This window comes from Acomys russatus, chromosome 20 (genome assembly GCF_903995435.1).
Source record: "Acomys russatus chromosome 20, mAcoRus1.1, whole genome shotgun sequence".
Classification (NCBI taxonomy): domain Eukaryota; kingdom Metazoa; phylum Chordata; class Mammalia; order Rodentia; family Muridae; genus Acomys; species Acomys russatus.
In genome coordinates this window covers 41,955,237-41,977,703 of record NC_067156.1, presented here as the reverse complement: position 1 = coordinate 41,977,703, position 22,467 = coordinate 41,955,237, and the positions used below count along the sequence as shown (strand labels likewise).

Below are 22,467 nucleotides of genomic sequence, written 5' to 3'. Positions count from 1 at the left end.
ACAAAACAAAACAAAAGACCAAACTTTCCAATTTTATGAGGTAGCAGAAGTAACTCCACTTCTCAAAGCTGGTAGCTAATTATCTTTCAGTCTTCTATTAACTGTGAGTCCTTGGGTGGGGGGTGGGGGGGTTGCTCTTGATTGTCTCCCACCCCTTGTCAAGCAAAACAAAACAAAAAGCAAACACGTGCAAAGCCAGTATAACAATAGAAGTCTGTTCAAATGTTGCCTGGAAGAATTTGGGAGGTGGGAGAGATGGGCGTGGGGAATCAAAGGCTTCTGGAAATGATAAGATAGAAAGAAAAATGCTTTGATTTGCCAAAATTGAGGTAAGTATGTAGACACGTTGGGCATAAACCTTCATCTTTGGCCAATGATGCTTATTTAAAAAGGGTTAAAGTTTAGAGCTGGGTGTTAAAGAAGGGGCTAGGTTCAATTACACCTCTGGATGGTGTAATATTTGGGTCTGGTAAACCTGTGGTCTGACTCTGTGATTTTTAGGAGGCATCTTGAAAAGCTTTACCCTTCCCCGGTGCCGCTAGATAATGATGCTTAAATACTCTCCAAAGAATTTTTGTTTTAAGAGATAAGCACTAATTTTTCCAAACTAACCTAACATATGGGGTTAACCATAGCCTGAAATGGAGACAACACCCCAGGGACACAGGAAGGCACAGCCGTGAGCTGGTCTTTTGAGGAACCATACTTCTAAAAGAAGAAAAGTTATGACTCTCCATATGGTACTATGCCATTACCAAGGAGCTGTACAGAAATGTAAAAGCTGTACAGTCAAAAATACTCCACAGACGGCAAAGCTCCCATAGAAGATGAGTGGACATTAGGTATTTTATTCGCCCCAGATTATTTGTTAATGTGTAGCTTCAACTTGAGTAAAAGTGGAGTTGGGAAATCTAAGTACTCCTGTAGATCGCTTTCACTGTCTTACTTCAATAAAGGTCAGAAATTGCTGTTTGTTTTTATTTGCAGAATCTTGCCTAGTTCATCTAGTGAAACAACTAATTGGCATTTTTAAAATGGACTAAATATATTAAAAACACAAACATTAGTCAATAGCCATTACTTACAACATGTGGCATAAATGTTTTTATTGATCCATAAAGTCACCACCAAACATTTACATCATAGCTGTCATCTGCCAGATGTAATTTACTGTGTGCCCATTTGCCTAGGCTAAGGCACATCTAAAACTCTAACTGTAAAGACCCCAGTAGTGCCTGCTCCTTTAAACGTGGGATTGTAATAGGTTTACTCAAAATTCACAGACTAGGTGACTTTAAAACCTCCACATTCTGGCTTCTACTATTGGAAATAACAATGCAAAGTTAAAATTAAACCATGTTCTAAAGGCTTAATATGTAAGACTACATTAGCTTAAACATATTAACGAGTTGTTTTCACATTAGCCTCCTGTCCTGGAAAATGAGTCCCATTAACTTGCCTGTATTTGTCTTACCATAAACGCGAGAATATTTTGTATGTTTGTGAGTTGTGGATACAGAATCATGAGAATTTAGAATCTCTGCCCCTCAGCGCCCCCATAAGAGGTAAAGATTTGAGAAAAGAATTTTGACAGATAATCCAGATGATTAACAATTGAGCAAAGAGGCCGTTTAAGAGGTTAATATGCCTAGTATATTTTAACTTTCACAAAATCGATTTATCTGAGATGTTAATATATTTATTTATTTGTCACATAAGATCAGGTGAAGAGATTTGTTGCTAATTTGAGGAGAGCCATTCAGTAGTTTTGCTCAGTGGTCCTGGGGTCCACATTTCAGTGCTTTCAGACCCAAAGCGTGGAAACAATAGGGTTACTTGTCCCCCCCCCCACGCCCCCCACTGATATTTCTTATTTAATGGAGAGCGAGGGGGCGGGAGGGAAGAGGAGGAGAAAGAGGAGGAGGAGGAGGAGGAGGGGAGAGAGAGACAGAGAGAGAGAGAGAGAGAGAGAGAGAGAGAGAGAGAGAGAGAGAGAGAGAGAGGAGAGAGAGAGAGAGAGAGAGAGAGGGGGAGAGGCGCGGGGGGGGGGGGGATATTTTGTAGGACTGCAGGAAGGGCAAAGTGGTGGGGGAGGGATAATAGGCAGACGCTGCAGAGCTAGGCTGCCGAGTCCTTGGGACATGGAAGGGACAACAGCAAACCGCTGCGTGGGCTTCCACCGAGTGGCGTCCCCGCTCCGCGCCGGTGGCTCAGCTGGCTTCCCCCTGCCACCGAGCGATCACATACATTATTTCACCCAAGATAACACAATCAAACTTGCATTTACCAACATCCTCTCTTTGCAGCCTGCTTGAGATGTGTTTTAATAAATAAGTGTTTTATGTGAATGATGTAGTAATTGAAACAGGCGCCCCATTTCCACCCCTCCCCTTCGTCCTGCGGGAGGTTCCGCAACCCCAATCTGCTTGGAAAATAAAACGCTTTGTCTCCACTGCCACCCCCCATCGCACCCCCACCCGCGCTCAGTGTGTGTTTTATACGTGTGTATATCTCAACCCCCTACAGTAGCCAAGAGAAAGCAGCTAGCCAATGAGAGAGCCGAGTTTCATAAAAGCTGCTCTCTGATTGGCTCGGTGCGAAAGGGCATTGGGAACAAAGAAAAGTCCCTTTCAGGTATACGGGCTGAGAGCTCCTTTGGCTCCACTCCCCTGTGCGTGTGTTGTGTTTCGGTTCTGATTCCACTGTTCCAGAACAAGCTTGGTGTGTGTGTGTGCACCGGGGGGATTTCTGTGTTCTGGTTTTTGTTTTCTTTTGGTTTTTTTTGTTTTTATTTTCATAAAAAAAAATACACGGGACGGTCTGTGACATTTGCTGGTCCATCTTTAATAAAAAAAATTGAAGAAATTATAATTTCCAAAATTAAGCGGCTGCCACCAAACACACTCAATGCAGTTAGAAGGAAAAGGTCAACTCGCTCCCATACAGACCGTAAGTACGGTTGCGTGGTGTGTCGCTATATAGCACTTTAGTGGGGTTTTCATGCAGGGGAATGTGCGAGTTTTTATGCATTGAAATGAGGAACTAGTTACAGGGTTTGGCTTTGCGTTTAGAACAACCCAAGAAGGGTGAATTTTATTCAGTAGAGGGTGACTTTGTAACTTCTTTAGACAAATTAAGCTTGACTGGGCACTTGGGCTAACTTAGAGTAAATTACCTTTTGGGCTCTAACCCAAAGGAGACTAAGAGTGATTCAGTTACACACCCTGGTCCTCCGTGTCAGTTCTCTAGCTCACCTTCTCCCTCCCCCTCCCCCCTTCCTTTTTCTCCCGGAACTGAGCAGACCCCCGCCCAGACAGAGCCAGGCAAATGGGAGCCGGGGTAGAACAAGCCGATTTCTCTCCTGTCACATCCTCCTGCTCAGTAATTTAATAGTAAACTAGGGAATATTCATCCATTACATGTAATGACTATAACTACCATTTTCCACCTTCTTAAAAAAAAAAAAAGCAGGGGGGAAAACCACCACTAAGAAGGGGGAGCCTCACCCAACCCAAACAAACCCACAAATAGTAACAATGGTGTGTTTATTACAAGACCCGTTTAGGAGCTAGCAAAATGTTTTTCTTTGTTTAAAACACGAAGAGGGGAGGGGGGTTTCCCTAAAATCTATGCTACTCTGAGATACCCCGCCCCTCCCCCCCAGGCGTCCGCCGCCCTGGCCCCCTTGGGAAAGCCGACAAATTGGAGATCAGTTGAGGAAAGGTTTATAAGCTGTTTCTTTAAAACATCTGCTTTGCTCTTGTGGCCATTACATTTCCCTCCTTCCGAACTTCCGAGAGCCTAGATGGCTGAGAAATGTTTCACATTCATAACTTGTAGCTTCGCCCACTGCAGGGCGTGCGGGGGGAGGGGGAGGGGAGAGGGAGAAACCTTCAGCTTTTTTTTTTAAAGACCAGATCAGTATTTTCTTGATACGCTTGTCACCATTTTTGTTCTCACGACAACCAATTGAGCCCTTGATCCTCACGTGATGTGAAAGGCTTGCACTGTAACAAAATCGCTCCTTTTAGATGGTTGGTGTTGCTGACGCGCCCATCCCCCTCTCCCAGCCCCGACATTTCCAGCAAAGCGACTCTCCACTTCCAATCCATCAACAATTCATTACTGCTTTTAGCTTCCAAACGCCAGCTAATTAAAAATACTAAGCCAAGCTCCGAGGCCATCTGACTAAACACAGGAGGGGGTGGGCGAGAGGTGGAGGGAGGGGAGAAAAAAAAAATAGAGACGCGCTGTTTGCTGCGTGTAGAGAGGGGGAAATTGTCCTGGAAAAAGGTCGCCTTAAAAAAAAAATCTTTTTGACTCTAATTATCGAATTACCACATGACAGATCGGCTGGCTCGGCGGAGGATTTTAACCCCTCCTCGGGGACTATTCTAAGAACTCGGTTCTTTTTTTTTTCTTCTTTCTCAAAAACAACATAAAACAGGAAAACATCACATCCTTCAGGTTTCCAAGACAGTCCCTTTTAGACGCCGTTATTTTCCCCGCTCCACCGCCCCCCGCCCTGGGCGAAAGCTGCTCAAACTGGTTTATCAGCTCCCTGCCTCATCCGCTCCCTCCTCCTCCACACCTTTCTTTTTCTCCTCCAGCCCAGCTCCTCATGCTACCCTTTCTTTCCTTCTCCTCCACCCCACCCTTTCACCCCCTCCTTAAGTTAGTTGGAGAAATCAAATGTCAGGACGAGCGGAAAAATGCCACTTCCCGACTAACAGGCGGAATCCAGCCCAGATTTTCAGTCCTTTCTTCTTATTCTTTCTTCCCTTTCACTAATTTATCCCGATGTTAGCACATTCTGTCTCGTTACTAGAGGACGCCTGTAGGTTTGCTACATGAGATCATTACTTACTGATCACGGTGACTCTGAAGTCTGCAACTGAAGGCGGAATGAGAAGTTCGGAAAAGTTTTTTCTCTAATCTCTCTCTCTCTCTCTCTCTCTCTCTCTCTCTCTCTCTCTCTCTCCTCTCCTCTCTCTCCTCCCTCCTCTCCCTCCCTCCCCCTCTCTATCTCTCTCTCCTCGCTCTCTCTCTCTCTCTCTCTCCTCTCTCTCTCTCTCTCTCTCTCTCTCTCTCTCCTCTCTTTCTCCCCCTCCCTCCCTTGTCTTCCCTCCCCCTCCCCCTCTCCTCTCCCTCTCTCTCAACACCCTATTATTCTGAATGCTTGTTAAGAGGAAAAACACCCTTCGGTGCTTGGGTTGTGAACGTGAAGCATCTCCCAGCTGCACAGTGACACATTTTTTTTCAGGAGAAAAGGACTCCACAGCTTTTTGCCAAAAGGGGGATGGGAAAGTGGACTAATGTTACTGAGTGATTATTTTGGCTGAGATGTGTTACTTGGTTTCTTCCTTTTTGATCATTTGGTGTTTAAGTAAAATGAGGCACAGGCTTGTGTGCCGAGTGGAGTGAGAAATGCTTTTTTGGTTTGCCAGCCTAATTAAAAAATGATAAAGGATTAAAAGGTAAGCATTCGCCCTGTCTTTCTGCGTGTGTGTGTGTCTGTGTGTGTGTGTGTGTATGTGTACTTATTTATTTGCTTGACAATCAACTGTTAAAAGGGGGCTGATCCCTTTAAAAACTGTTTTAACTGCTCTTTGTCAAACACACACTCATTTGTGGTCACTGAGGCCACCTTGGTGCAGATCACTTAAAGTGTATGTCTTAATCAGTTTCCCTACAGTCAGTAGCACCATATTTAACAGACTAAGCAGTTCTGTGACCCAGGGGTATGGCAAAATTGTTTAGATGGATTTTTCTTTCTTTCTCAGAAGGCAGATATTTAACCTTTCCTCTCACACTGTCTTTTTATTGAGAGAAATACTCTTAAAGAGATCTGTACATATTTCAGAAAGAATTGTGTAGCTGTTTGGGAAAGAGGGTGGTAGGAGTGTGTGAGGGAGACTAATGTTCATTTGTTTTGGGTTTTTCTTTTTCTTATGGAGAACAAAACCTAGATTGTCCAAGCAATTTGTAAGAAGAGGTATAAAAATTAGAAATAAGGAAAGGAAAATTTAGTGACATCATTTAAAACACTAGTCCCAGAGAACTTTCAGGGCCTGTTTTTTTTTTTTTTTTTTAAACACTGCAAGAACCAGGACATGTTTTAGGGATGTTTAACATTGTGTTTTTCTTGTCTGAGTGTCCAGAATCTTTTCCTGGGGTTGAAATAACTCATGTGCCAGGCAAAGATGTTCAACTTAAAAAAAAAAAAAAAAAGCCACAAAAACCTTTCTGGGCTTGAATCAGATCCTTGGAGATGTTTTAATGCTTTTAAAAGAACTGGCTATCCCCCTGCTGTTGGGAAGGATTTTCGTTTTAGCTACTGTAAGATGCTTATTGTCGGGGGGGGGGGTGCTTTTCAAGTCGGCCCGCTTTACTTTAAACCTGATATTGGACTGTGGAGACAGTAATGGACCCCTACTTCCTCTCCTTCCCAGTGCCCCTTACTGACTCCCCAGTATAAATCTTTTTTTGTTTTGTTTTGTTTTTTATTCTGGTAAGACCCAGACAAGAAACATTCGACTTTTCCCCCTCCACAGGAGAAGGCGGACCTGGAGTGAAGAGTGTGAAATCCCTGAACACATTCTTGGGGCAAGAAAAACAAGTGGAAAGATAGGAAGATTTATTATTATTATTAATTTTTTTCTTTAAAAGAAAGCCCAGCGGAGCTAAACGAATGTCCCCTCATCTCCCAAGGAAAGTTCATCGGATTTTTAATCTAGAGCGCTCATCTTCAGGATGTCCGTGAACGTTTCCACTGCTGGAAAAGGTGTGGATCCAAATACAGTTGATACTTATGACAGTGGCGATGATTGGGAAATCGGGGTTGGAAATTTAATCATTGATTTGGACGCCGATTTGGAAAAGGACAGACAGAAATTTGAAATGAATAATTCCACTACCACCACCACCAACAGCAACACTAAGGATTGTGGAGGTCCGGCCTCCAATGGGACCGGTGCTACCTCAGCCTTAGCTGATGGCCTAAAATTTGCTTCTGTTCAGCCCTCCGCTCCCCAGGGGAATTCACACAAAGAGACCAGCAAATCAAAAGTGAAAAGGGCTAAAACTTCTAAGGATGCTAATAAATCTCTGCCTTCTGCTGCCTTGTATGGAATTCCCGAGATCAGCAGCACTGGCAAGAGGCAGGAAGTCCAAGGGCGCCCTGGAGAGGCTACTGGCATGAATTCAGCGCTGGGTCAAAGTGTGAGCGGCGGCGGCGGCGGCGGCAACCCAAACAGCAACGGTACCAGCACCGGGACCTCGGCTGCCACCGCGGGGGCAGGCTCTTGTGGGAAAAGCAAGGAAGAGAAGCCAGGGAAAAGCCATAGCAGCCGAGGCACCAAGCGGGATAAGGATGCTGCGAGATCTCGGAAAGACAAACACGACCTGCTGCAGGGCCACCAGAATGGCAGTGGAGGCCAGGCCCCCTCCGGTGGTCACCTCTATGGCTTTGGGGCCAAGAGTAATGGAAGTGGCGCGAGCCCCTTCCACTGCGGGGGCGCTGGGAGTGGCAGCGTCGGGGCTGCGGGGGAAGTTAGCAAAAGTGCCCCGGATTCAGCGCTCATGGGAAACTCTATGTTGGTCAAGAAGGAAGAGGAGGAGGAGGAAAGCCACAGGCGAATCAAGAAACTGAAAACCGAGAAGGTAGGATACGGTCGCCTTCTTGTGTGTTCCACTCTGTGTGCATCTCTTTGGGGATGTGGGATGTGCCTCCAGGTGTCTTACACTTCCTAGTGCTTTCGGGTTCTCTGTGAGGTTTCTAGGACGGCTATCCTTTATGGATGCTATCCTGAGTGCAACGTTTGGCTCTTGCTTCTGCTGCTTCTGCTTCTGCTGCTTGTGGTGCCAGCCTTTGAAAGGTCATGGGGTGGGAGGCTCCGGATGTTCCAAGTGCCTTTTGCCTTGTAAGGGATCCTGGCCAGCCAGTAAGTTGTCCGTGTGCGCTTTGTATAGGAAACCTGCTGCTGCGCTAGCTTGAGTTTCGTCCTGGTTTCCTCCCTAATGAGAATTGTCGTCTGCGTTGTTAACAATCTGTCTTTAGGAACACGGTTCTAGTTCCCTCTGTGGAAAGGAGTGCAGAGGGTTATTTTACACTCATTGTTCTGTTGCTTCCCCGAAATAGTTCTCTCAAAGACTTGGAGTGTTGGTCATTGATTCTGTAGCTATGCAGCCAAAATGTGATGGTTTTGGTGGCTATGAGGACTCTATCTTTGCTCTCTCGCCTATTAACAGCTAGAGCTGTGAGACTGTTATCATTTGGGTTTTTAGCTTGCCTGAGCAGTTGGAAGATTAGTAAGAACTGGAAAACACACTTGGCTCGTGTTCCTGGAATGTGACGAAGTAACCAAAGGGGGCATGGTGGCAGCAGAGAAGGGGATATTAGAAACGTGTGCTGCACTTTTATCAATGTTTCACTTTGACCATTTGGACCCTTGCACCCCTATGGGTCATTGTCTTAAAGTCTGTGCTTAGACACTGTATGGGAAAAGCTACCCAAGCATTACCTTGCTTAGGCACAGAGGGTGGGAGCGGGTGGTTTGCTTGTCTTGAGTGCAGTTTCTTTGGGGTACTGTCTGGGAACTGATGGTTATGTGTCCACCAGGCACACTGATAGGGGGGTGAGAGTGCTGTTTCTATGAAATTAATCTTTAGATTAATTCATTCCACAAGTTGTGGCATTCAGGTGTAGTGTTTCTATCAAGCCGCTGTAGCAACCTGGTTTCTTCTAAATATGCTTATTATATGATGTGATTTTTGCCCTTTTTGGCTTGAGTGATGCTGAGACGTCTCCCAGGAATTATTTCTGCAAGGAGTGGTTCACAGGTCTCTGATTCTTTTTTTTTTTGCTTTCAACTTCACGTGCTCAAAATTGAAATTGGAACACATGAGTAAAGTTCTGATTGTGAACGTTGATGGAGGCAGAGAAAGGTGCAGACAACAATGCCAAACTTGCAAAAGGCCACTGAGTATCTTTGAATCCAAATCCTTTTAGACAGCCTTTTACATGACGAATTTAAATGAACCTTAAAAAAAAAAAAACAAAAAAACACCACCAGGTTTTGCTTCTTACTTTAAATGTGTGGTTTCACAGAATTTCTACTAAGAGACGTTTTGAAATCTTCTTATTACTTACTTAGTACAGTGGGGCATTTACTTTTGTTGCCAATAGTCTTCAAATTGCAGCTCTAATCTGCCTTAACTATGTGGATGAATTGCCCTAATCCAGTGCTCACAATGCTGTGGTTAAGGAGTCAGAGCTGTTTGATTGGATCCGCTGGCTGCTGGGAATGTGGGAGGTTCTGCCCTTTTGCATCCCCCCCTTAGCCTTTTAATCTTCCAGCCAAATGTTCACATTCAACAATTTTGTTTAGCTGGCGATCGGAACATTTCAGGATCTCAAAGGCTGCTGTCATGGCAACTGAGATTAGTGAGCGGTGTCGGTTCTCCAGATTCTGTGTTCTTTTCGCTCTCCAGTCGCAGAGGGAAGTGGGCGAGGAATGGAAGGACTAAATTATTCACACACATGCAATGCATCCTCAGGCAGAACAGTATAAATGGGATCATATGAGTCCCATAAACGAAGAGCAAACAAGTCATGGCGGGGGCCAAGGTGGGGGAAGGGAAGACAGAGAACACTGCCCTGCAGGGTGGAAGCTAGGCACCAGCCTCAGCCACCAGAGTTGGCCCAGAAATTCTTTTAGGATGTTCCACGCCCCTCCTCACCCCCTCCACCCCTCACCCCACCCCTATCCCCCACCCCCCCAGAGCCTGGAACCTACTCTGCTTGCCACTCTTGTCAAGCCGAGGTATTGGCGAGGGATCTTAAACAATATTCCTTAAGTACTGTCTTCCCCATCCCCCGAAACTGACTTAATAATACGTCCATCCTTGGCTCCCAGAGGCTCCCAGTTCTCTGGCATGAATACCACCCAAGGAAGCAAGCCTAATTTCACTAACTACTTACTGGTTATGTCAAATTAGGCTTCGTTTTAGAAAATACTTCTCAGTGGCCGAAGGATGCCTGCTTAGGAAGCAAAAATGTAATAGGTTATTTGCTTCACATTGGAGACATCTTTAAAGAAAAAAAATTTTTAACATTTCGTATGCTTTAAGTTCAATATTCTTGAAGAACCAGATTAGTAAAGAGTAAGTGCCCTCAGAGTAAAAAAAAAAAAAAAAAAAAAGCAGCAATTATAGGTGGCTCTTGTGAGGGGAGAGCACAGCCTGAGGTGTGTTGTTAGCATCCTTTTTTCCCTTGGTTGGAAGGTTAGGGAGCTTCATGAGACTTACTGTCCCTGGTTAATTTTCACAGCATGCTTATAATGTCTATTTTTGGTCTGTTTATTCTGTTTCTGCACTACACAGAGTCATGTAAAACATGATAAATTGGACCTTATGAAACCTAATTAAATCAATGAGTGTTCTGGCTCCTTTATGTGGCAACCACAGTATGTTGTAAAAGTCGCCACTCCCTTATATGTGAAAAAAAAAAAAAATCAAAACACAACACAGTTCCAAGACGTTCAAGCTATATTTCTACAGCCCATTTTTGTGGTTATGCCACCAGTGATGTGTCTGAGTAAGTGGAGTTGATGGGTTAGCTTTTGGTTGTTAAAACCTGCCTTTCCACCTTCCTCCTCCTTCCTTTCACAGCATAATGTTCTTGCACTGATGCTGTTTAGATCCCTCCCTTCATCTTCTTACTGTTTTACATGTATCAGAGAAGGAGCCATGGGCTGGATTAAATAGTTATGCTGAGTACTGTTACATTCAGCAGGGTTATTCAATCACTAGAATATTGAGAAACACACAGGGGGAAAAAAACAGTCATAAAACCAGCTGATACTTAAACAGAAATAAATGAAAGAGACAGGCCAGATAGTTGTGTCTTAGGGTTCTATGCAGTACAGCATTACAATATGGGTTATTTCGGTAACATCATAAACTCTACTCATTTCCATGGGCCTTGTCTTCCGAAAGATGGTGTCTATAAATGGACCTGTCTATAAAAGGACATCATTCATTTTGTTTTATTCTCCTGTAGAAGCCTTTTTACACTTCACCAGGGAATTCTGACACATTCTCTAAGTGAGTGCGAGCAGTTTAAGAACATATTTTGATTAATGACTTTTGTGGCTATGTCCCCCACCCCCACAATATAGTGTGCCCTGTGAATTAGGGAGTGCATTTGATCTATGAGGGAATGGAAAGGCAGGAGGGTCCTTAGCTTTAATGAAAAAAAAAAAAAAACAAAAAAAAAACAAAAACAAAAACAAAAAAAACCAAAAAAAAACCAAACCTAGTCCATTGTAGCTGGACTCGTTACATATGGATTCAGCTAAAGGTGGCTTCCTGTCAGCACTGGTTCTCCAATAGACATCCTGGGAGGGTGACAGAGCTATCTGTGAGACCACATGGATCTTGGAGTACTTCCGTAATCTGCTCCTTCACTGAATTTTGAGTTTAGCGTTTGAAATCTGTTAGGTTTGCTGGAGGGGGGGAAAAAAAAGTAAAAATAAGCACTATTGCTCCGGGTTGAGCTAAAGAAGATAATGTCCAGGTACTTTAAGAACTTGAAAAATAACCCAGCATACAAAGGCGGAGAGGAGCAGGGGGAGGGGCTGGATGTCCAAATGTCCTAAGGTTAAGAATATGCTTTCCAAGGGAAATTGCTTGGGTGCAAGATGGTTTTAATTAGGGTGTTATAAAGACTTATTTTTTCCTAAGCAGCAATTTTATAGTTAGTAAATTAAGTGGATGCTGAAAGTGCTAAGCAGAAATCCCCCTAGCCACAGAGGTGTTCAATAACCAGATTCCAACAACATGGACAGTACCATCTGTTCTTCGTTTTCAGCACGAAGCACGGGGATTGAATGAATGGCTGAGATTTGCCCCAATTTTGACGATGTCTGTGCTTTTTTTAATTAAAAAAAAATTCACCTGGTACTTCATAGAAAGTTTGGAATTGCAGTAATACGGGCACCACTGTGACAACACATGTTCCCACATTTCTTTTAACTAGTTCCACTATTTTATTTTTCTTCCTTTTTTTTCTTTTTTGAGCATATCCAGAAAGAAGCTCAGCCATTGACCACTTCCTATGGGTTATTCCATTTCTACAGACCCTCACAATAAGGGGGGTCAGTTCTTCAAAGATCTAAATGAGGTTGTCAGTGTTCCTCCTGGAGGCTATGGGGGGAAGGCTCCCCAGGGCTAGCCCGGGTCATCATTCTTCATTAATCTAATTTTGTGTGATAGTGCTGGCTACTGGGGTTTGCTATATAGATGCCATATTCTCTCCCATTCAGAGCCACCTTCCAGAACCCTTGGTACACAGCAGCATACTCCTTTAAGGAGAACTTTTGAGTTTTTGACTCTTGGTTCTGGGCTTAGTGAGAACCGTGGGTATAAAACATTATCCGGCCATTGTTTGAGGCCTTTTATTGAAGCTAATGACTGTGCTTGTGCCTTCCTGAGATAAATGACATTATCTCTGAGTGGGCTGACAGGAAACAGACATGTTAATGGTGAAGCTGTAGGGGAGTGTCTGCTTGGGTTCTGACAAAGAAGTGGAGAAGGGACCCCTGGTTGTGATCATTAACACATAATGCATTCTTGCTCAGCCTAAGAGGCCCTTGATAATTGGGAAGCTGTTTTAGCCACAAGCACTTAAATCGTAAATTTACTACATCTAGTTCCTTTGCATTTTTTAAGAGGAGCAAAGTAAAAAATGTTTTTTATTAAGAAGTGTCTGTTCTGCTCTTTGAAGGTGGTGGCAGTAGACGCTGTTGGTAACGGCTTTGGGGAGAAATGAGGGATGAAGCGTTTGTTTGTTTTAAAATCATGTGGGCAATCCTCTTTGTCTTAACACATGGCTCAGCTGTCCTTCTGCATTCACAAAGGAGAAAAAAAGTAGGTCCAAAGCTTTAGGGAAGTCAGTGTTATATTTGAAGATGTCTTGTGGGAGGCGGGATAGAAATCTCTCTTTTTTTATAAGCTGGGAAAGAGATTTCGCTCAGCGATTTGAGTGTGATGAAACCTGCCTTTTGAAGTGTATGTTTAAAAAAGTCATGGGTATAATTGAGTTTCAATGCAATTTAAACTCTACTGCTTGAACAGGGATAATTGCCACGTTGAACACACTCTAGAGGTGCAGAAGAGGTGAGGGATCATGGTCTTATATTCTTTAATATTAAGCATTGGAAAGTTTGTCATAGTAATTACTGTAACACAACATAGTTTTGATTGCCAGTGATCTGAACATCAAGGGTTTTGCTTGAACACTAAACAGTTTCTTTCTGAGTTACCTGTTCAGCATCCTCCTGTCATGTAGAAGCCAGAACTAAGGGAACATTGGGTTACCCCTGGCAGCAGCATCCCAGGGAGACTGTCACTTCTTTTTCTTTTCTTTCTTTCTTTCTTTCTTTTTCTTTCTTTCTTTTTTTTTTTTTTTTTTTTTGAGACAGGGTTTCTCTATGCAGCCTTGGTTGTCCTAGACTCACTTTGTTGACTAGGCTGGCCTCGAACTCACAGTGATCCGCCTGCCTCTGCTTCCAGAGTGCTGGGATTAAAAGCGTGCACCACAACCTGCCTGATCCCTGCGTCATTGAATATGGTAGGGACAGAGAACAGGTGAAACCCTCGCTTCCATAATGGCTTAGAGTAAATAATGTAAGGATCATAGTGGAGCCCTGTTAGAGGCCTCTCAATGATGTAATTGTAGATGTAGACGCTGGATTGGTAGTCTTGGGTGATATGAGCTTTATTTGTAAAACATGAAATGAACAAACAAGCAAACAAAGAAAAACAAGGTTTTGAGATGGCACAAAAGGTAAAGACACCGGCCACCAGGACTAATGACCTAAGTTTGTTCCTTCTCACATTCATTGAGGGAGAACTGACTCTTATAATTTGTCCTCTGTGGCCTGTGGCAGAGGAACGAACACACGCACATACACACACACACACACACACTGAGGACTGACACACCAGTAAACAAATAAATGTAATTTAAAAAGAAATAAAAAAAAAAAGCACCACTAATTTTGCATTTCACTCTACTACAGAGAAGAGGTCCCGCCCTCTGTTTCCAGTTTTGTCTTTCCACTGAAATTTCGCTAGTGACTGTTTGCTTTCTGTTAACTTCTTTTCAGTTCGAGCTAAAGGTTTTGGCCACTGGAGCAAAGCCATTGCAACCGAGTGAAAGGTTGTTAAACTGCCCTCAGCTGGTTGACCAGCAGCTGGGCTGTTTGTAACTGTTATGTTGAGAGCTGCAGGGGAATTCAAGATGGTGAGGCTGACATTTTGTCCTGAAAGCTGAATGTTACATGCCTGCTAAATCTTGCAGAGAAACACCATTGGGACTGCAGTAGAAGAGACTATGGGGTTCTGCTTCAAGAACTGAAGTGGTCACAAAGCAAATACTTGTGTCTTGGTAGGGCCAATGGGCCTTAAACTATAGAAATCTCATCTGGTATTTAAGAAGGAGTTGTTTATCCCCAGGGAAGTCAAATAAAAATTTAAAGTCTATGCTATAGCTCTACTGGAGAACTCAAAGGAGAGTATATCCTGATTAGGACAAATGGGTTTGAAATGGTGACCGGGCAGCACTGCTGACTTTTTCAAAGCCTCTCTCCTCTCTTCCACCTCATCACCCCACTTCTGATTATTATTCACTATGACTATGACTCAAAATCACCCAGCTTTTTTCTTCCTGGGCCTCTTCATTGTCAGCTAGAACCGTAAGAAAAAAGTGCATTTAGGCATATCCCAATAATGCCATATGAATGAATGTAGGCTTCACAGTTTAGGAGTGAAGGAAAACATATTGATTATGTTTTTGTGTTGTTCGTAATGATTTTAGAAAGCACGTGTTTAGGGTTGAGAATGGGCTTATTATGTTAACCAGAGAGCAGATGGCTCGGTGCCACAGACGTATAATTTTACTTAAAGGGACTTTTAAGGTTTTGATGGTGTTTTCTTTTTCTCTTATTTCCCTGATGGATTCCTTTTATTGAAGGGTAACTTAAGGAGACCTGGTAGCAATTTTACTGCCTTCCCCTGACAGTTTGAAATAATAGCATGGTCTTTGGTTGTACTTATCTTCTACCAGTGAGCTTGATTCTGGTTTTTGTCATCTGGCAGTAAATTTATACATTTTAAAAAAGTGTTTGTAATATGTTTTAAGAAATGGACTCTTTTATATGCTTCAATTAGCAACAGACGACGAAGTTCCAGTTGGTCACACTTTTGAAAACTCCTGGAAGTCACTGCTCGCACTTTTGATTAAAGAAAACTCCTCATTTGGCATGAAAGCACATCTGGCCTTCCTTGCCACCTCTGTGTCCTTCACATTAGTCACTGAAGGTTCAAAGGTCACGTCCAAGTTGTTCCTTGTTTGGTTAGCAACCTATGTTGGAGGGCTGCCCTTTGGTTAGGCCAAAGCCTCAGCACACCTTTGAATTCAGCTAGCATAAAGTCACTGTTTATGTTTCTGCATCGATTTTACAGTTTAGCGTATTCCTCACTTAAAATAGGAGGGGCATGTGGAGAGCATTCCTCCTCTTCCTCCTCCTCCTGTCCACCCCTCCTTTCCTGTAACAAACTGCTCAGTGAGGCCAGTTTACTTTAGAATTTCCTGTCATCTCCTTCACTGATTTTTATGGATAGCTCATATTAAAAACAATAATGTTTGACTTGGAAGGACCAAAACCTTGGGCTTTCATTCTTCAAGGGGAACTGTTTATTTGCATGTGGCTCACCACAGTACATGGATAATGGTATCAAATCTGGGCTTTCTTATGGGTTCATGATTAGCACAGTGTCACTTAGTTCCCCGTTTCCTGGTTCCAGATCTTCTGTGATAGAAATGAAATTAGCCCCAAGTCTAGGAAGCAAAGGAGAAACTAGGCAACAGCAAATCAGACCTGAACCCCTGACCTAGTTCACAAGCAAAAGCCGTGGTGAGTTTTCAGAAATCCAAGTGAGTGAAATAGAGAGTAGTCCATTTTAACTCAGTGTGAAGCTGTGAGGAAGTTTGATCAGAACCCTGGGAATAGTGGACACCGGGTCAACCATGCAGACATCTTGGTAGCTGATGGAAACGCTCTGAACATTCCCAGATCTGTCAGCTGCTGGAAGGCACACTCTGAGTTAAGTCTCTCACGTGTGGTGCCACTGTCCAAAGAGAGCAACATGATTTCACAAGAGCAGAATTGGTATCCCTGCACCCCCAGCTCCATGCTCCATTTGGACGATTATCTCCAATTACATTTCTCGTCCAAATCCTTCCCCAGTCTTTTCCGTGATGGCATAGCAGATGCCAGACTCTGAAGTCGAAAGCCGGCAGCTGTTTCCTTTACTACATGGCTCTATCGGTCCTCACAAGCTGCTTCTCTTTTTCCTCCCCTCCCCCACCTGTCAAAGAAAGGCCTCTCCCTTGGACTAGGGCATCCACTCGTGTGTCAGTGTGCCTGTCCCTTTATTTTGTGTGTGTGTGACTGGACCGTAATCCCTCCTGGTTCCCTGGGGGCTGGCTGGGGCTCCTGGACTGCGGGGGGGGGGATGGGGGAGCACCCTCCTTGCAGCCAGGGACCCGTTTATGGCCCTGAGCGCAGTAAATCTGTCAGCTCTTCAGGACGCCTTCACCTCTTTCTTCCTTTGCTCCAGCTTCTAGTCTGACAACGTTCCCCTGAGGCGGAATTCTAATCTGCTTCCAATTAGTTGTAAAATGTGACTGAAATTTCCACATTATGACTGCTGTTTTACTTACACGCACACATCTAGAAACAAATTAATGCCCTTCGATATTTGTTTATTTATTTCTTGAGTCCTTGGATTTACTCAAAGGAAGAGTTCCCAACTATTAGGAATGACTTCCAGGGGTCGCATCTCCTCCACCTTCGTATCTGGGATATATTAAAATAAGAGAACTCCTTCGGCTAGGGGTCCCCTCCCAGCCATCTTTCAAGATTCCCTAGCATGTATTGCATATGTTTACATTTTGGAAAAAAATATAGTAGAATTTCTAAAATAAACAAAACAGGATATTTGGCTAAATAGGGGCCCCATGTAGAGTGTTTTAATAGAACACAAATATATATTTACTTCTTAATATAGCACAGCTTTATTTGACCCAGACACAGAGTTATATGCTACATTTTAAAATGTAGCCCCAGAAAGAGGAATTGGGTCCTCACTTGGGTTGATAAATAGGATTGCATTAATGATGTCATTGTAGGCTCTAACAAGTACCCTCAATTGTGTCCAAGTCTCTGGAGCACAAGCTCTTGGGGCTCTTGGTGCCCCTGTGTTCCCATCCATGGAATCCCAAGACTTAAACCCCCAGAGCCCATAGAGAAGTGGTTGGTTCTACTTCAGGGGAAATCTTTACATATTAATGCCCATTACTCTAGCTCCTCCTTTTCAATGAATTTTCACAACATTGTTGATCCACCTGATTTGTATAAATATTGGAAGTGTTTAAATCTTGCCCTAGAAAGAGAGGCAAGGAACACTATTTCATGACATCCCATGGAAACCACTTTTTCAAATACTGTACTGGATAATTTTAGTATACATGACACTGGACCTGTGGCTTAGCATTGGTGCAGAGGTGGTACTCTTGACGTTAAAGGATGTAAACAGTGGGATTTACTGGCATATTTTATAGTACGGTTCCATCCTCAAGCATCTTGGCAGATTGATACCAACAGCAGTAATGGGCTTTAAAGAGGTGTGAAGGATTTTATTGATGGTAAAGTGGTTGTGTTGATCTTAGTTTCTAAGTAACACTTCCATGAGTAAATGGATGCATCTATTGTCTTTTCAAGGTCATTGTCACAGAATAATAAAAAGCCCATGTTGATTGATTTTTTTTTTAAACCATCCTTTTTATGTGCTATTTTCAATCTGTGTAATCAAGAGGAGGGAGAGATTATTTCAGTGCATTTAAACAGGCCTTCTTTTACATTATTTATTACATATGGAATATAAATTACTTAGATGATTTTACAAAAACTCTTAATGTTTATTATCTATGAAATAAAAGATTCAAGTGATTTTACAGAAACCCTTTATTTAAACTATGTACAAACTCCATAAAAGCTGTAGGCAACTCTTTTGCCTGGCTTCCTTTTTTCTCCTTTAATGTCCAGTAGCAAAAAAGAAACACTGGCAGATTGAAATCCCTAAAGTTTTAAAACATAGTCCTCTTGGATTGTGGGGACCCCCTAGCTTAAAAAACATTACCATCTCTATACTGAAACCTCACAATAGGCATGAATATGGTAGCCCCTCCAGTCCTGAGGTTCTCTAATCACCCCTTAATGAGGTCAGGCTGCCCCAGTCTTTCTCCCCATCTTGGGAGGAAAAGCACACAGGATAGTTGGATTTCAAGTGGGTCTTGCTGTATTTGCAACTTAGCATAACTGCTTTGAAGGCCCCCAGAGTGCTTAATTGGGGCCTGACATTTGTGTTTGGGGGTGGGGGAGGGGCTGCTGAACACAGCCTCTCATTGTGTGTGTGGAAGCCACAGTGCATCTTGGAAGCATTACTGGCTTTTGTTGATGGTGCATAGTTTTATAAACTCTAAATGAGCTTATTGCCTTTCAGCCATTGGGAGAGCAAAATAGTGGATGGACCTAGGAGTCTGTGGGTCGGGCAGTAGCCAAGCTGTCAACAACAACAGTAACAACAACAACAGCAGCAACAACAACAGAGATGAATGAATGTTTTAATTGTAGAGCAAACCAATTGTTTATAGACTAATACTCCTTCCTAAATCCTACAGACTGGTAGGTGACAAAATGAGGCTGTAAAGTACAGGAACTGAATACCTGGGTTGTGTTTTGTGACCACACTCAATTGTTTACTCCAAGGCCTTTCTTTCCATGCAAAGGAGAGAGAAAAACAAAACAAAACAACAACAACAAAAACAGAGGAATTATTTAAGTATTTAATGGTGAGGCGGCTGGGCTAATAACATGTCTTAAATTATTAATAAGGTAGGAGCCTGGTGCCATGGTACATGCCTGTAATCCCAGCAGAGGCAAAGGCAGGTAAATCTCTGTGAGTTCGAGGCCAGTCTGATCTACAAAATGAGTACAGGACTGCCAAGGCCACACAGAGAAACCCTGTTTCAAAAAAACAAAAAAGAGGTGGGGATGCAGGACTCTTACTGTGCTTTGATTTCTGTTTTGTTGGGCTGGTGCTGGAGAGGATCAAGCAGGGGGGTCGACAAGGAGTAGAAAAAAGGTTTGGACAAGAGGATGGGTAGTGGGGGGCTCTTGGTACCCCAAGGTCCTACTCAACATGTTCTCCAGAACTGTTGGGACAATTGTCAGAAATATCCCCTATTTAATTGGGTAGTGGCATGGTTCTGAGTAGAAGGGGGCTCTTGAGGAAGGCAGTGACACAGCATACAAAGGGCCAAAGAGCTGTTGCTCGGCAGCTTGAAGTTGGGGTGATTCTCTTTAGAAAGGACAGATCAGCTTTTCTTAGTACAGAAAAATACCTGAAGCAACAGCTTTTGTTTCCATGGTAATTGTAGTTCAGCCTTCTAATTTTTTGGGTAAAAAGACCTAGGGATGTCTCCAGTAAACTAGAATTGTCAGTCTAAACACTTCCTCATTCACTACTTTTATTTTTACATCAGTTTTGTGAGTGGAAACTGCTCCTTTGTCTACAAAGCCACATTTTCTTTCTTTCCTTCTTTTTTTAATTTTTTTTTTTAATTTTGTTTTTCGAGCCTGGAACTCTCTTTGTAGACCAGGCTGACTTCAAACTCAAGAGATTCGCCTGCCTCTGCCTCCCAAGTGCTGTGGTTAAAGGCATGCGCCACCTGGCTCCAAAGCCACATTTTCTGTTAACTCCAGACCCAAATATTTTTACTGGCTCTGATCCATTTGACCACAATCAAAGCCAATCCAATGAAACATTAAAGCCATTTGTTCACTACTTGATGTATTCTTTAATATTTTGTGTGTATATGCATTTGGTCTACATTTGTATGTGTGCACCATGCAGGCTTTATGCCCACAAAGACTGGAGGAGGACATTGGATGCCCTGGAACTGGAGTTAGAGATGATTGTGAGCTGCCCTGGTACTGGGAATTGAACCTGGTCCTCCAGGAAAGCAGCAGTGCTCTTAACCACTGAGCCACCCAGTCTGCTTAAAGTGATCTTGGTTGTTTTCTCCCTCAAGTTTCGGAATTATTATTTTAATATTTTTATCCTTTTGACATGGCATGACTTCCCACCCAAGTGGAATCTGGTAGCTTTATTTCAAGCGTTAGAGACTTGTGCATAACAGGGATGAAGGAACTGAGGAACAACAAATAGTATATAAAAGATCAGATCTATGACATTTAAAAACGTGTTATTACTTATATCAGATGCTTTTCTAGTAATATAGTCTATACTAAAGAGGGAAGAGACTGGGTTTTATGTCTGTGAGAATTCAGCATAAGTTTTAAAACTGTAGACTTAAATATTCACTTTTACCACAGAACTGTCACTAAACAGACTAAATGAAAATGTGTTTTTCAATGTGGAGAATTTTTGGACCTGGTACCTCACTTTTATTCCCAGTACTTGAGAGATAGAGGCTGAACTCTGTGAATTCTAGGCCAGCCAGGGCTAGATGTGAGAACCTATCCAAAGACACAAACAAAAACAAAAAACAAAAGAATTTTATCAACACATTGAATTGCTTCAAATGTGCACCCAGATTTGATTCTTAGGCGAGCATTCTTTGTTTAAATGTTAAGATGTGCTCAGTCTAGGTTTCCTTAACAAACCAAAATGTAAGTACAAAATAAATAAGTAAACAAAATGGCTCCCTTCACCCGTGGGAAAGCCCAGAGGGCGTGTAAGCATGAATGCTTCTATAGCTTTAAGCTTTCCTGGAAAGAAAGGTTTGTTTTTTTGTTTTTGTTTTTTTGGCTTTTTTGTTTATTTGCTTTTCCTTTTTTTTCCTTTTCTTTGTTTTTGTCAGCTGTCACCTCCTCCATGATGTACATACCTGCAAAACTTTTTAAAAAGCCACCACCTAAAGTTGCCTTCTACTCCTCTATTCTGCGCCCTCTATTCTGCGCTCTCCCCCCTCTCCGTTCTGTTCCTATAACTTGCTGTGACTTCCTCCTGGGTCCTGCTGGCCCTGTTTACCCTGTTTTATATGTCGCTTGGGTGGACCCTTTTTGTTACCAGTATAAAAGGGGGGGGGGGGGGAGAGGAGCTAACCTAAGATGCTCTGCAAATGATTTTTATAAATCTGCTTATACCAAGTCTAATACTTTCTATCTTAGCTTATATTAAAGGCTTAAGGTGCACTTTGAAAGACTACCACGTGAATCCACATGCTTCTGCAAGATCTGCATTACTTCCTGGTACCAACCAGTCTTTTCCAGGCACTGGAGCTAGTGCAGCTGCAGTGACTTCCAGGGGCTAATCCTGCCCAGTTTTAGAGTCACAGGAGCTCTTACTGGCTGCAGTTTTGTACGAAGGATCAGATAACCCGAGATAGTTTGCCTTGTTAGAGCTCAGCTGTCTATATAGTAAGTCTTAAACACATTGAGTTTCTGACAGTTGTAGACACCGAGGAAGCCAGAAGACATTTACACTTGAACTATTTATTTAGCCCACACCTTTATACTAGAGCTCAACACCGAACATACAGATTTCTTCAAGTCGATTTTTAAAGGATTTGTTCTATTTATGAAAATTATGCTCATGTGCGTGTGGCATTGCGCGCGCGCACGCGCGCTTGTGTGTGTGTGTGTTTGCCTGTGGAGGCCAGCGGTGTTGGATCTCCTCCCCAGGAGCTGGCGGTTCAGGCAGTTGTGAGGAGCCTGACACAGGTTCTGGGAGCTGGGAGCTGACCTGAGCTCTTCCTCCAGCCCCTCAATTGCTGTTTAATCTTGTCACCATGCACCAGTAGAAGGAAGGCGTTAAACGGTGGTGAAGAAATAGGTCATCCTGTGTCTGCTCTAAGTCTAAAAGGTCCTGGGGTCTTCCTCGTTTTGTTGTCCTTTGTTTTAGGACGTAAAGAATGAAACTAACTGGATAAATAATTCTGTGTACTAGGGTGCAGTTGCCTCCATGTTATTTGAGCCTGACTGTGCGTGCATAATTGGAGAGATTATTGGAGAGAGAGTGGTTTGCTGTGGTAGATGTGGTTTAAATCCTAGCATTGAGCGTAGCATTTAGTTTCTCAGCTTACCCACAAAATCTGTGACTAATTTAGTGAATGTGAAGATTTTTGTCCAGATGGTTAGGTTTAATTGTAAAAACTGGAAAGATTTCAAAGTACCCTTTGGGGGAGTGTGGGAAACGAGTAAACAACAAAAAAGAATTAAAAGTCACCAGGAATCACTAAATATAGCATATATGTATATTTTATATTTATAAACACATACTCATATATACTTAAACACGCACATACATGTATGT

General features: G+C 42.9%; 1 protein-coding gene across 5 annotated transcripts in view; it reads left to right on the top strand.

The window, feature by feature from the left end:
* The first annotated feature begins 2,630 nt into the window (after window positions 1–2,630).
* Window positions 2,631–22,467, top strand: part of Znf608 (zinc finger protein 608) — a 112,320-nt gene continuing 92,483 nt past the window's right edge. For 2 of the 5 annotated variants that reach the window (XM_051163190.1, XM_051163195.1), the window contains exons 1-2: window positions 5,133–5,477; window positions 6,517–7,662. In XM_051163190.1, the coding sequence (XP_051019147.1) occupies window positions 6,754–7,662 (909 nt within the window). In that variant the 5' untranslated portion in view covers window positions 5,133–5,477; window positions 6,517–6,753. Of the gene's footprint in view, window positions 2,950–5,132; window positions 5,478–6,516; window positions 7,663–22,467 lie in introns of those variants that run through there. The other 3 variants (XM_051163192.1, XM_051163194.1, XM_051163193.1) reach the window with 3 other exon arrangements.